The following is a 14678-nucleotide window of genomic DNA, read 5'->3' as shown; positions in this document are numbered from 1 at the left end:
GGGAAAATATTTCCCAAAAAGGCTCAAGATAATGAAAATAGATCTAGTACATTCCCATGAGTCTGACACTCGAAAAATAAAATCATCCGTTAAGTGGATGCTTTCGATATCTTACATGCTTCTGACAGGTCAACTGTTAAAAAAGATCTCATGTTATTGCAATCTGAACACCATTTAAACAGAAAATATGGTTTCATTACAGATATTTTCTTGCCTCCAGAAAATTCTGCCTATTCACACGTTTTATACATTCTCTCTCTGGAGTATAGAGAATATTTTTAACAGCTATTTCCTAACATGTAACCTGAGGTTAATACTTTGAAGCAATTTATGCATTTATTTTTAAGTCATGTATCTTGAAAAGGGAAGGTGACATAAATTAAATCAATAGGTATCAATTGCAAACTGAACACGTGGAATCAGATCATCCTTCCGTCTAAAGATGAAACTGAAGGAAAATTAATTCACATTCTAAGTAAAGGAGATCCAACTATTTTCTTTTAATGTTTATTTATTTAGGGAAAGAGGGGGGAGGGGCAGAGACAGAGAGAGAGAGAGAGAGAGAGAGAGAAGGAGAGAATCTCAGGCAGGCTTCATGCCCAGCACAGAGCCTGACATGGGGCTCGATCCCACAATCTGCGAGATCGTGACCTGGACCAAAACGAAGAGTCAGACGCTCAACCAACGGAGCCACCCAGGCGCCCCTCATAAGAATGAACACTTGTGATCTGCTTTCCATATGCCGTGCATAGTTTTAGTGACTCAGTTAATGTCACCCTACTAGATGACGTGGGTGGCGATCCGGCTGATTTTACGGAGGAGAAAACTGTGGCACAGCATGGTTCAGGAACTCGCCAGGCCACATGTCCACCAAGTGTCTGAAGCCAGGATTTGATCCCTAACAGTCTGAACTACTTCCTTTGTTCTTAACTACTCTACAAAACAATCTTTCCATCTTCTGAGATGTTTCATTTGTGTTTGTTTCTATATGTTCTCATTCTGTTACTCTTCTGTTTAAAACTTTAAAAATATATATTATGACTTTTTTTTTAGTAAGACTTCATTTTTTTTTTTTTTTAGGCCCGTTTAAGATTCATAGCAAAACTGAGGGGAAGGTACAGGGATTTCCCATGTATCTCCCAACCCCCACTCATGCGTAGCCTCCCCGTTATCAGTATCTCCCACCGTGATATTGTGATTTATAATCAGATACGATGTACTTGGTTTCCCTCCAATTTCTGGCACAGGCCTCCTAAAACTCTCAGAACGTCTGGAGTGATGGGAGTATCTTCTGCGGTTCATTAAGAGTCCCTCTGGACCACAGCTGAGTTTATGCTAATGAAGTGCATTAGAGTGGCACCCCCAGAGAGTCTCAAGCTCACGCTGATTACTTGAAAGACCAAATGATTAGAAAGCAGGAAAATTTCAGTCTCCTCCCTCCCACCCCCACCTACAGGGAGGAGAAAGGGGCTGGAGACTGAGTTCAATCGACAGCCAATGGCCAACGACTTAAATCAATCGTGCCTACGTAATAAAGCCTCCATCAAAACCCAAAAGGACAGGGTTCGGAGAGCTTCCAGATTGGTGAACACCAGGTGTTCTGGGGAAAGTGGGACCCCAAGAGCATGGAAGCTATGGAAGCTCCCATGTACCTGGCCCTGGGCAGCTCTTCCATTTGGATATTCCAGAGCTATAGCCCTTAGAATAAACTGGTTAATCCAGTAAGTAAATTGGTTTCTTGAATTCTCTAGCAAACGGGAGCTGCTCTAGCAAATTCATCCAACTTGAAGACGAAGTTGTGGGAACCTCTGGTTTGTAGCCAACAGGTGAGAAGCACAGGTGACAATCTCGACTGGGTCTTTAGGACTGAGTTTTCAACCTGTGGTAGACAGCGTCAGACTTGAGTCAGATTTGTGGCCCATGTCCGCTGAGAAATGGACAACTGCTTGGCGGTCGTGAAATAAACCCATCAGGGGTGCCCGGGTGGCTCAGGTGGTTAAGCGTCTGACTCCTGATTTGGGCTCAGGCCATGATCGCATGGTACACGGGTTCAAGCCCCACATCGGGCTCTGTGCTGACGGCTCAGTGCCTGCTTGGGATTCTCTCTCTCCCTCTCTCTCTTCCCCTCCTGCACTTCTGCTCTCTTTCTCTCTCAAAATAAATAAATAAGCTTAAAAAACAGAAAAGAAAAAAACCCATCAGATCCACCAGAGCAGAACATCATTACCACGGATGACCCTACATTGACACTTCGTTATCTCTCAAAATGTAAAGTTTACATTACGTTCACCCTTGGTGTTGTACATTCTGTGTATGGGTTTGCACAAAAAATTCTTTTTAATTTTATTTTTGAGAGAGAGACAGAGAGAGTGAGCAGGAGCTCGAGCTCACGCACCGTGAGATCTGACCTGAGCCGAAACCAGGGGTCAGAGGCCTAACCAACTGAGCCACCCAGGCGCCCCATGGGTTTGCACAAATTTATAATGACATGTATCCATCATTATAGAAATCCTCTGTGCTCCGTCTGTTCATCCCTTCTCCCCCCACAACAACCCACTCCCCTCAACCTCTGATCTTTTCACTCTCTCCATGGCCTTTGCCTTTCCCAAAATGTCACAGTCAGAAACCTTCTCAGACTGAGTAGTATGCATTGAAGGTCCCTCCATGTCTTTTCATGGCTTGATGGCTCATTTCTTTTAAGTGTTGAAAAATATTCCATTGTCTGGATGGACCACTGATTATTTATCCAATCTCCTACTGAAGGACATCTTAGTCGTTTCCAAGTTTTGGAAATTATGAATAAAGCTGTTATAAGCATCTGTGTGTGTTTAGGCGCGAACGTAAGTTTTGAACTTCTTTGGGTAAATACCAAGGAGCACAATTGCTGGATTGGATGGTAAGAGTATGTTCAGTTTTGTGAGAAATCACTAAACTGTCCTCCAAAGTGCCTCTGTCATTTTTCATTTCCACCGGCAATGAAGGAGAGTTCCTGTTGCTACACAACCTCTTCAGCATTTGGTGAAGTTTCCCATATTTTGGCCATTGTTACAACTGTGTGGGGTTATCTCATTGTTTTTGTTTAAAAAAAATTTTTTAGGGGTGCCTGGGTGGCTCAGTTGGTCGACCATCCGACTTTGGCTTGGGTCATGATCTCACAGTTCGTGAGTTCGAGCCCCGCAACAGGCTCTGTGCTGACAGCTCAGAGCCTGGAGCCTGCTTCAGATTCTGTGTCTCCCTCTTTTTCTGCCGCTCTCCTGCTCACGCTCTGTCTCTCTCTGTCTCTCTCTCTCAAAAATAAATAAACATTAAAAAAAAATTTTTTTAATTTGTTGGCGAATAGCAAGTCTTAGGCAAAAGGGTACAAGTCCAAGGGCACGTGGCTGGCTCAGTAGGAAGAGTATGTGACTCTTCATCGTGGGGTTGAGAGTTCAAGCCCTATATTGGGAGCAGAGATAACTTGAACACATAAACTTTTTTTTTAGAAAGTATGAACATCCACAAGATTAACTAGGATAAATTTTTAAAGTAACGAGAGATCAGGATACATACTGAGATTTTTTTCATTCTGCTCCTCGATGACACTTTTTTTTTTTCCAGTGGCACTTTTAATTAAAATTACAATTACATGCATTTTTTTTTCTTTCACTTTTAATTCCACTAGTACCTAAATACCAGGAGAGAAAATGAAGCCATAACCAAGCTCAAAAGTTCAGAGTACAGGTACCAAACCTTCCTCAAACTAGCAAAGGAAGTTTCCTAACAAAGAAGAAGCAACCAAATTAACTCTGAATCAAATCTGCATCACAGACACCAAGGAGAGCTTCAGGGCACAACAGTCCAGAGGGCATTCATTATAAACACACTTATTCATGTTTTTTACCAATCATCTTAGAAAGGTGAAAGACAATAGGAGAGCCCTTCAGAAAAGAAAGAATACTGATTACAGAGAGAAAAAAGGATCTTATCATCATTGCTTTTGTCTTCTGGGTCTCAGAGATCCCCTAAAGCCTAGGTGGCCAGGGTCTGTTCGAGAGTGTCTGTATTACCTGACTTGACAGGCAAGAAAAAATACAAGCTGGATTATCTCCATGAAGCGTCTCATCTCATCAAGAGTTCATGCTACTCAGGGAAACATATTAGGGAACAAAACATGGGGCCACTAGACAGCTGGCCGGGAGCACAATTAATGAGAAACAGACCTACCATTTTTGGGTGTCATTACCAAAAGTAAGTCAATAAATAAAGGAGCGTGCCATCTGAAAAATGACAAATCCAAGTGGTCACAAAAATTAGTCCGAAGGTTTGGTTAACTCTTACAGTGTCAGTCTTAGTCTATACTCCCCGGCGTTAAATGGAATAGTTAAATCCTAGAGCCTTAGCCTCTATCCGTTTAAATTCACTACTGTGAGATTAATTTTATTTCTACTGTATGATAAGAAGGTGTGTAAACCATGAGTAAGCTCATCGTATATCACAGTGAGATTGAAGCAAAAAGCACTCTTTAAAAGAATATGTTAGAGGTGCCTGGGTGGCTCAGTTGGTTAAGCAACTGACTTTGGCTCAGGTCATGATCTTGCTGTCCGGGAGTTCGAGCCCCGCGTCGGGCTCTGTGCTGTCAGATCGGAGCCTGGAGCCTGCTTCGGATTCTGTGTCTCCCTCGCTCTCTGCCCCCCCACCACCCCGCCCCGCTCACACTCTGTCTCTCTCTCCTTCAAAAATAAACATTAGAAAAAAAATTTTAAATAAATAGAAGAATACGTTAGATCAACTACTACTTATAGATTTTCCTCTTATGTCCTTTGTAAAGTTGAGTTACAGATTTGCTCCTGAATCAGTCTGCACAACTGAGTATTTCCCTCTACTTTGCTGTTCTCTGGAACAGAGCTTGTGAGCTTAAGAGAATCGCCGAAAGCAAGTTAGCAGGGAGCAGTCCTTGACTACCTAGAGATACTGAGTAAAAACACGGGGACTAATGGAAGCCAGACACATAACTGATAATGCTTCATAAACATTTAGCCCAGGTTCTCACCATTGCCAACTCGTCACCCACCAAAGTTACTTTGGCAAGACCCAGAAGGAATCATGTCAGGTGTCAGTTTCAAATTCTGCAACAACGGCTTCTCCCTAGAGCCCATAGAATGACTGCACCCACTTAAGTGCTCAGTGTTCTCATCTTTACTCCCCTTGGCTCTGCCCAGAAAGCCCCCCTTCCCTTCTTTCTTCCTGAACCCTCATTGGAGAACACCTCTCAGGGAAAGCCCAACTCAAGGCCGGGGTCTAAACGGAAAGGCATTCCTGTGAAGTGACCACCCCGCCTCCACTCCGTGGGCACCCCGCTCTCTGCCCACTACGCCTTGGGGCTGAGCGTTTATCTACAGGAGGGATCAGGGGCCTGCTGCTTTTCCTACAAAACGTTGTCTTTCTGGAAGTCAGGGGCAAGTGCCGCCAGGGGCAACAGCTTGAGCAAAAAGGTAGACAGCCAAAAAAAAAAAAAAAAAAAAAGCCTGGGTAGATACATGAGAGAATAAACTATAAAGCCGTAACTAGCAGTTGATTTCTGGGAAACAGCGCATGATCCGAATCCCAGCGCCTGTTTACTATCTGTGTGATTTAGGAGAGCCATGTGGATGTCTCCACGTAAGATGGGGACGACAGTGTTCACTGGTCACAAGAGGGTAGCTAGTAAGGTAAGTGTGGGGAGGGCTCAGGACAGCACCGGGACTTCCTGCTTGGGAGCACTGCCACCTCCTGGCCCTCCCTCCTCCTCGCCCTCCCCCATAGGCTGCATTCTATCGTCAGAGTCGGAGGACACAGTGAAAAACTTGAATGTGGCTAGTAAATCAGGTGGAAGAGGGAAGAGTTCCCGGGTAGAGAATGGCCCACGAAGGCGGAAAGTGGGGAGAAGGGGAGTGTGAAAGGTCACTGCAGTGCAGGGGTCTCTTCCGACAGCAACAGATTCAGTGACTCCAGCCAGAATTATGAGACTTAATTTTGTCTCTGGCACAGAACTGAAAATCAGGAGGCCGCAGTTCTGAGCCCTGCTCTGTACCTTGAGCCCTTAATGCCTCCGCTAAAGGAGGGGGTGGAGGGCTCACGGCCAAGGTCTCTCCGCTCCCTGCGCTACATCACCCTGCAGCTTCCACTTATAAAAGCCACATTTCAGCTGGCGAACAGGAACATAAAATTAAGATGAAGTCAGAATATTTGAAACTGGGGCTGATGCTCAAATTCCAAGACCTAAAATTAATTAAGTCTTTAGTGGATGGGCTGTACCACAGACACCACCCAAAGGATATGTAAATTAAAGCTTTCAAAGGAGTTCGCATTTTAAAAGCCCCCTAAGGGTCTTACTAAACATCTCCCCTCCCCCACACTTTGCCTAAAATTACAAAGCGAAGGAGGATCTTTTTTTTTTTTTTTTTCTTGAAACGACATTCTTTAGTAAATAGCAAGACGGGATAAACCTAATAGTTTTTGGACTGAAGCCTACTATGTACAAACTGTGGCTTATATAGGAATAAGAACTGGGGAAGGTCCACAGTATCCCCATACAATGGATATTCTCTAAGCATTGCTAGGAAGTGGGTGTAAATTGTAGGAACAGAGCAGGGAACAGAGGAAATATAAGGTTTGGGGGAGGTGCATCTCGCAGGATCTTGCAAACAATAGGCACTTACTGACTCCCTTCTCCTTCCTTCCCAGCAAGCCCGCAGCTTCGAAGGACTGGCTAAGCTTTAAGTCCTCCCAATTCTGAAGGAAAAACTTAACCATCACAACATACCAAATGGACAATCAGTGCTGGAAAAGTGATCTACCGTGTCTAATAACCTTAGCAATTCCTACTCTTACAAACAACTACCCTCCCCCACCAAAAAAAAAAAAAAAAAAAGGAATGTTGTGTCTGCAGCATAAAGATAAAAGAGTGAAATCCCACAGGATTCTAACTTGCTTTGCACTTCTCAGCAGAAATGTAAACACGTCCTCGTGAAAGTTGACATGCTTTGAAAACCCCGGGCGGGCCACATGTTGCAGAGTTAGGGAACAGAAGAAGAACACATTTCACAAGAAAGCCGTGGCCTGATTGCTCAGGGTTTACAAACATTTCACAACGTGCCATTACTGTTTCCAGTGGGAGCACCAGGATTCTGGTTTGCACGATGAAACCGCTCAAGCAAGACACGAATTTATTGATGTCTTCATAAATGCACCCCATTAGAGTAAGTACCATCCCTACAGAACTGTATTTTCATGTGGCTCCTGCATTTAAGAAGTATATACTTTTTTTCCTTTTCCATTCAAGAAAACCATGTTCTCAGGATCCAGTAAGTCCCAGGCACTGGAGATTTCAAAAAAAAAAAAAAAAAAAAAAGTAAAATACTGACCCTGCCCACCAGGCAGGCATTCACAATGGTTAGTGTTTCGGTAAGCTCCTTTTCTCTTAATTCTCTATTTGCATATTCACTTACTAGCATTTATTCATTCTAGCACAGCTCGAACATTCTCATGCCATAAATTATACTATTATTTCTTCTCTAAATAAGCATTTTGTTAACAATTATCTAAAGGCAACTGGTTGGTTCAGAACTGTGCGGGACTGAAATTCATTTAAATGCAAAATGTGTCCCAATGAACTCAAACAACCATCCTGTATTTATTGAGATCTATGCCCCTGGGGCAACACCCTTCCCAGGCTGAGAACCTACGAAAATCTCGGGGCTGATGCTCCGCACCTCTCAGGTTGGAAAAGGGAGCTATGCTCATTCATCGAAAGAAATTTTAACTTAATAGGTTTGGAGGTTTGATTTCTACACTTAGAGGAACCCGAAAAGTAGCAACTGTGCCTGAATTCTTTGAAGTATGTTTGGATGTGTAATTACCTTACTACCTCTACTCCCCTCCTCAAGTTCAGTACTTAAAAAGAACCTTCCAAGTAGCATTTTCCTAAAAGAGCAGATACGGGGCGCCTGGGTGGCTCAGGTGGTTAAGCATCCAACTTCAGCTCAGGTCATGATCTCATGGTTCATGGGTTCGAGCCCCACATTGGGCTCTGTGTTGATGGTGTGGAGCCTGCTTGGGATTCTCTCTCTGCACCTCCCCTACTTGTTCTCTCTAAATAAATAAATAAACAAACTTTAAAACATATATAAATAAATAAAACAGTGAATGTAGTGACATTTCTATTAAGTTTCCCCGGGATGGCTAACTATGGAGTATCATGGCATCAGCCTACTAACTGGTGTAGATCAAAGAATCTGTCATTGTCACTAACAAGGTGTGTGTGTGCCATTGGTCAAGTCACTTCACCTGTGTAAGCTGATAGGCTGCAAAATCTTATTTAAAAACTGAAGGAAATGGTATTTTTTTTAATCTCAAGCAACAGAGAAAGTCAACTGTCAATTTTGTGTCTCGATTTATTTCCAGAAAGACAGTCTCCTATAGACACTTGGATGACAGTTTTCTAAAAGAATAAAGATCCTTTTAACCTGGTGACTTTTTACAGACATGCATAAAGGAGAGATAAACCATATCTTCCTCAGAATTTTACTAAGGAACAATCCTGATATCCACATTTACCCCAAAGGAAAAATAAGACGGTCTAAAAGATGGGAAAACAGAAGTGAACACAATCGCTTTGGGACAATCACTTGCATTCTTTCCAGCCTCACACTGAACTATGGGCTCTTTAAGAAGCACATATTTTCTTTTCTCCTATATCCGTCCTTTGAATAACAGGTTTGAGCTTCTGAAGCTCCACCCCAACTTTTAATCAACCAAAGAACACTGCTACACCTGCCCCAACAGCACTGGAATCTGCCAGCGAAGGGAAAAGCAAATCTTCAGAAAGTGCCACCTACCAATGCCCCCCCCCACCCCGTCCCAAACAACCCTGAACCCACACCCCCATTTAAGTGAGTCCCTGCAGCTCTCCCCTCTACAGACACGCCCTAGTAAAAGATGCATGGTGATGTTATCAGACCAATTCTCTCAGTGACTAAAAATTTACAGAGCAGGATCTAAGCAAGAAATAACAAGATAAGCTTCGGGCTCGATGAACTATCATCACAACTTTAAAACAGTCACTGGGTTTTCTGAAATTTCACTGAAGGCCTATTTTCATCAGTGATGTTCAGAAAAATGCCAAAACTTGAGGTTTTACATTTTTTTAAATGTTTATTATTTTTGAGAGAGAGACAGACAGACAGAGAGCAAGCAGGGAAGGGGCTGAGAGAGAGGGAGACACAGACTCAGAAGCAGGCTCCAGGCTCTGAGCGCTCATCGCAGAGCCCAGCGCGGGGCTCGAACTCAGACTGCGAGATCATGACCTGAGCTGTAGTCGGCCGCCCAACCAACTGAGCCACCCAGGCGCCCCGAGGTTTTACATTTTTTTGATATATATATATATTTTTTTAAATATTGGAGAGTAAGAAAAGCAGAAATCTTTGACCAATCTTCCCTGGTTTTCTGTGCAGGAATAATTATAAACACCAATGAACATCTAAAAATGAATTAAGTGACACTTCAGGATGTCTGCAAAGATGAGACACAAGACTATTTGCAGGGGGGAAAAAAGAGACAGCTATGGTTTATTGAGTACCTACTATATGCCAGTATGCGGAGCACTAATTATACATCAACTTAACTAAACCTCAGAAAACTTGAGCAAGTCTTCTTTGCCTCATTTTTCAGCTAATGAAATTGAAGATCAGTGGAGTTTAACACCTTGGCCAAGGTTGCGCAGTCAGTCAATGGGACAGTGGGGATTTGACCCGGCTTCACTCACTCCAAAGCCCAAAAGCTTCATTCCTGTACACTTCTCAACATCCCCAGTTTCTTTCTAAAACTACACCTTCCATTAGAAAACTAAGAGATCCCAAAGTAAATCTAGAGCATTTGCCAACAACCGCCAATTCCAACTCTTTAAATTTGACGTTTTCTGTGTGGACTAAGATGTCTGACTGTAATAACCCCCACCCATCTGATTCCAGTCTACCTGCCTACCTACAGTTCCACCAAAGGAAATCTACTAATTCCCCAGGGCTCTGAACAGAAACAAGTTAAGTTAAAGCTTCATCCTCCATGCTTAAGAACTATTTTTCAGAAATCATGCCAAGTCCATGGGCGGTTTTACTTACTGGACATTTCAAAATACGTGACAGCACAGATTTAGCAAAATAAGTCCTATTGTTTTTAGTTCCAAACATAAAACAACAAATATGCTGTAATGCTACCAGCTGAACCACCGCCAACAGGGTAAGCACACTTTTTGGTGGTTCCCAGTAAGAAGATGGCTTGTTTTCCTCTCGGGGTCAGACAACAAATGGTGAAGAGATAAGCATCGGGAACATCAGCCTCCGGCCCAATGCAACTGTGAACGCGCAACAGCCAAATGCTAGTTATTTACGTCTACTCTTTGAAGGACTCTAACCTTTGCCACGCCAACTTCTCAGCAGGTGTCCCAGATTATCGTGCCCGCCTGGTTAAGAAACATCTTTGAGGCGATCTGCGGCTGCTTATTTTTTCATTAGGGCTTGAAATCCTACACCGGTGTGTTCTTAACCCCCCGGGACCGAGAGCGAGGGCAGGACGAGTCGGAGGCGGTGGGCTTGCCAGGTGGGCGAGCGCGCCGGGAGCGCGGGGCGCGCGGGGGCTGCCCTCGCCCCGCCCCTCCCGCGCCCGCCCGGCTGCAGGTAACTCACCAGGATGCCCATCACGTCGCTCCAGAGCCGGGAGAACGCCTCGGACATGCCGGCGCCCCCCTCGGGCTCGGGCTCGGGCTCGGGCTCCGGCCCCGGGCCGGCTGCTCCCGCGTCCTCCATGGCCGCGTCCCGCGCGCCAGCCGTGCGTCCGGGTCCCCGGGGCGCCCTCGCTCCGCACCAGCGCGCGGCCGGCCCCCCCGCCCGCCCGCCCCCCGGCGCCGGTGTCCCCGCCCGCCGCGTCAGCGAGCCGCGCCCCCGCGCCGCATGGCCCCGGCGACCCCGCGGGGGCCCCTCGCAGGCGCCCGCGCCTCGGCTCTGGTGGCGGCGGGCCGCGCGACTGACAACTCCAGAAACTTTCCCAGCCCGGCTCGGCTCGGCCGCGGGGTAGCGGAAGGCAAAGTCCGCACCACCGAGTTTTACGGCGGGGAACCGCGGCGGCCCCAGCGGCGCCTAAAGCCGCGGCGAAGGCGTTTCTTCCCGCGGCCGGGACCAGCTCGCTAAGGCACGCGACTCATTTCTTCCAGCAAGTCCGGGCAGGGCCCCGCTGGGCTGAGCGCGGCGCCTCGGCGACCGGCCGGGCGCGCCTCGGGACCCCTCTCTGGAAAATGAGCTCTTCCAGCTCCACATGACTCTCTCCCCTCGACGCTAAAGAAAGCGTTTAGCAACAAAAGGTGCTCTGATGTCAGGCTCTTTGCATGGAAATGAGCCACAGACCGGAGAACAGATCGCCTGTTGAAAGAGCAGCCGCGCTGCGTCTCCCGCCTGCGCAGGCTTCCAGTCGCGCCATGCACGGAAACGTTTTGGGCCACAGGAACTCGAGAAAGTGGATCTTTAAGCGACTGCCGCCGAAAGCGTTCGCGAGGAGTCGGTGTCGCTGCACGATCGATCCGCACCTCGCCCCGCGTGCAGTCAAGCCATCCCAGGAAATGCAACTCTGAAGCTGTCAGCCGAGACTTGCAAAAACAGCCGTGAAACCTTGGGCACGAGCCATCGTGTGCACCGTTTTTATTATGAGCGGGACGTTTTGGTTCCTGGGTGCCCACAATGCCCTGCATTGCTAGGGGTTTCGGCTGTTTAGGGAAAATGCGCTTCGGGTTTTAATGGTTGCCTTGTAGTGAGAGCATAGGGAAGGGCCAGTTTCGGAGCTAAATGTTATGGTTGTAACCACTGAGGCAACACACACTCCGTGTGTGTGTTTTTCCAAGGACAAGATCCATGACGGGTTTATTTTATAAGGGAAATAGCCCTGCAGAAGTATTTATCCTTTTATGAGTCTTTCTTTAAAACCCACTCAAGAGAATTTTCCCTGGGAGATGACACATCTTATTTGGTGATTGATCCCTTTGTGTAACCGTTAAGAAACCACAAGGAAACTGATCCTACGTTAAAGGGCTGAGAGGTACCAAAATAAATAAATAAATAAAATAAAAGCAGGTGAAATGCTCCAGGAAGAGAGAGCCCTTGCTTGTTTTAGAGGCCTCTCTTGTTTGTTTTTGTTTTTCCTTCGGAGTCCACAGAAAAGGAGGGGATAAGAGCGTGTCCTTGAAACGTCCTTGCTACAGCATTAATTACTGGGAGCACCATCCATCGATGCACATGGATGAATAGCCCTTAAGGAACGTTCAAAATTGAAAAAAAAAAAAAAACTTTTTAAAAAGTAATTACATTTATAAGCGTAATCCCTGATGACAATAGTTTTGAAAGGGAAGAAAAACAATGAGGAAGTGTTCCCTTGAGAGTAAGGAGGCATCAGGTTGAAGGGTCAAGAGTGCTGGGCACTGAGTCAGTATGACCAGGCCTGTGCTTTCCTGAACGGATGCAGGAGGTACCCCGGATGTGTGCTCTGAGATGCTGGGAACCCCAATAATTTTAGTTAAAGCAGTGGCGGGCTTTACTAATATCATTATCACATCGATAGAGACATGAAACTAAGAAAAAAACCCCAACCTTTCAGGGTTGATTTCACTGGTGTATTTGAGAATTTCGATGTATTAGTCACGTGGTAACTTACTCAATTCAAGAAAATACGAACCGTGCGGCGTCTACCAGGAGGCAGCCTGTTCTCCACATAAATACTTTCGGGCAAGGGATGAAGCAAGAAGTCAAGTAATCAGGGTGCCAGGAGCCGGGTTGGGGGAGGACTAAGTCTCCAGCACCAATCATGAGTCTTTCTTCTTGACTCATCAGATGACCTAGGGGCAAAGCATTTAACCTTTCCGCGCTCAGTTTCCCCATCCTAGATGAGGCAAGGCCTTGCTAATTGTTACCCAAGTCCTCAGAGGTGATATTATATTTCAGGGTCATCTAAAGACAGGTACTTTTAAGCAACAACGCATATACACCTATCAATATAATTAAACCTTAGCCCACATTTTGGTGTTTCTAGAAATCAACCTACCCTAGATATTTAAGCTCCTTTTCTCAGTGCTCCCTAATAAATGTATGGGGAAATGAGATAACTAACATTGGGGGTGGGGGGTAGGGGTGTGTTGATACCCACAATTTTGCTGTCTGTAGAGAAGTAAGAACTTTTGAGGAGTCATTTTCAACTTCTACAACAGGAATAATGTTGATGACCATTTTTAAAATGAAGCTGAACCTCTCTGCTCTCGACTTCATAATGTGTCTGCTCAAAACGAGCCCGATTACTTCTCCCAAATTTGAATCTTTCCTCCTTTAGTTAATGTCAATCTTTGCTTTCAAAAATTTCTTCAGGGGCAGGGCACCCGGGTGGCTTAGTCGGTTAAGCCTCCGACTCTTGGTTTCGGCTCAGGTCATGAGCTCACAGTTAAGTCAGTTCGAGCCTTGTGTCAGGCTCCACGCTACCAGCACAGAGCCTGCTTGGGATTCCCTCTCCCTCTCTCTCTGCCCCTTCCCTGCTTGCACTGTCTCTGTCTCCCTCAAATAAATAAACTCCAAAAAAAATTCTTTAGGGGCTTTTGAACAACATGTAAAAGACTGATCATCAACATCATGATCATCGTCATACTATTTCAGATCTGATACAGTACCATTTACTCAGAGCTTTTTATAATATATCCCATGAGGGTGAAAAAGGGCCTGGGAGGTGATCTGGGTAAAATCCCTCCTTTCACGTAAGAAGAAATGGGCTCCAGAGAACTTGAACAATCAGTCCAAGTGAACACAGCTACGTAGCACAATCAGATGACTTGATTACTTTGAAAAATTCTTTTTAATGTTTATTATTTTTGAGAGAGAGAGAGAGAGAGACAGAGTGTGAGCGGGGGAAGGGCAGAGAGAGAGGGAGACAAAGAATCCGAAGCGGGCTCCAGGCTCTGAGCTGTCAGCACAGAGCCTGACGTGGGGCTTCAACTCACAGGCCGTGAGATCATGACCTGAGCCGAAGTCGGACGCTTAACCGACTGAGCCACCCAGGCGCCCCTGATTACTTTGAAAAGTTCTTCATCTTGGGGCTCCTGGGTGGCCCAGTCAGTTAGGCATCCAGCTTCAGCTCAGGTCATGATCTCACGACCTGTGAGTTGGAACCCCGCGTCAGGCTCTGTGCTGACAGCTCAGAGCCTGGAGCCCGCTTCGGATTCTTTGTCTCCCTCTCTCTCTGCCCCTCTCCCGGTCACACTCTGTCTCTCTCAAAATAAGTAAGCATTAAAAAAAATTTTTTTTTAGGGGCTCCTGCGTGGCTCAGTCGGTTAAGTGTCCGACTTCAGCTCTGGCCGTGATCTCACGGTTCGTGAGTTCGAGCCCTGTGTCGGGCTCTGTGCTGACAGCTCAGAGCCTGGAGCCTGCTTCGGATTCTGTGTCTCCCTTTCTCTGCTCTTCCCCTGCTCGTGCTCTGTCTCTCAAAAATAAATAAACGTTTTAAACAATTGAAGTTCTTCATCTCCACTGTAATATGTTTGCCCTTACAAAGATCTGCAGGGTAGGCAAGTATACATGTACTCATAAGATGTGTATACACAAAGTACCCAGGAATCCTACTCACCCCTTCTGTCTAATTGGAAT

The 14678-nt window shown here is 45.7% G+C and overlaps 1 protein-coding gene across 3 annotated transcripts in view; it reads right to left on the bottom strand.

The window, feature by feature from the left end:
- Positions 1-14678, bottom strand: part of SASH1 (SAM and SH3 domain containing 1) — a 315795-nt gene that overhangs the window by 183776 nt on the left and 117341 nt on the right. For 2 of the 3 annotated variants that reach the window (XM_042987288.1, XM_042987291.1), the window contains exon 1: positions 10698-10877. The exons of the other annotated variant lie outside the window; for it this stretch is intronic. In XM_042987288.1, the coding sequence (XP_042843222.1) occupies positions 10698-10817 (120 nt within the window). In that variant the 5' untranslated portion in view covers positions 10818-10877. Of the gene's footprint in view, positions 1-10697; positions 10878-14678 lie in introns of those variants that run through there. 3 annotated transcript variants of the gene reach the window in all.

Source organism: Panthera tigris, chromosome B2 (assembly GCF_018350195.1).
Source record: "Panthera tigris isolate Pti1 chromosome B2, P.tigris_Pti1_mat1.1, whole genome shotgun sequence".
Taxonomy (NCBI): Eukaryota; Metazoa; Chordata; class Mammalia; order Carnivora; family Felidae; genus Panthera; species Panthera tigris.
The sequence above is the reverse complement of the archived record's forward strand: the minus strand, read 5'-3'. Positions and strand labels throughout refer to the sequence as shown.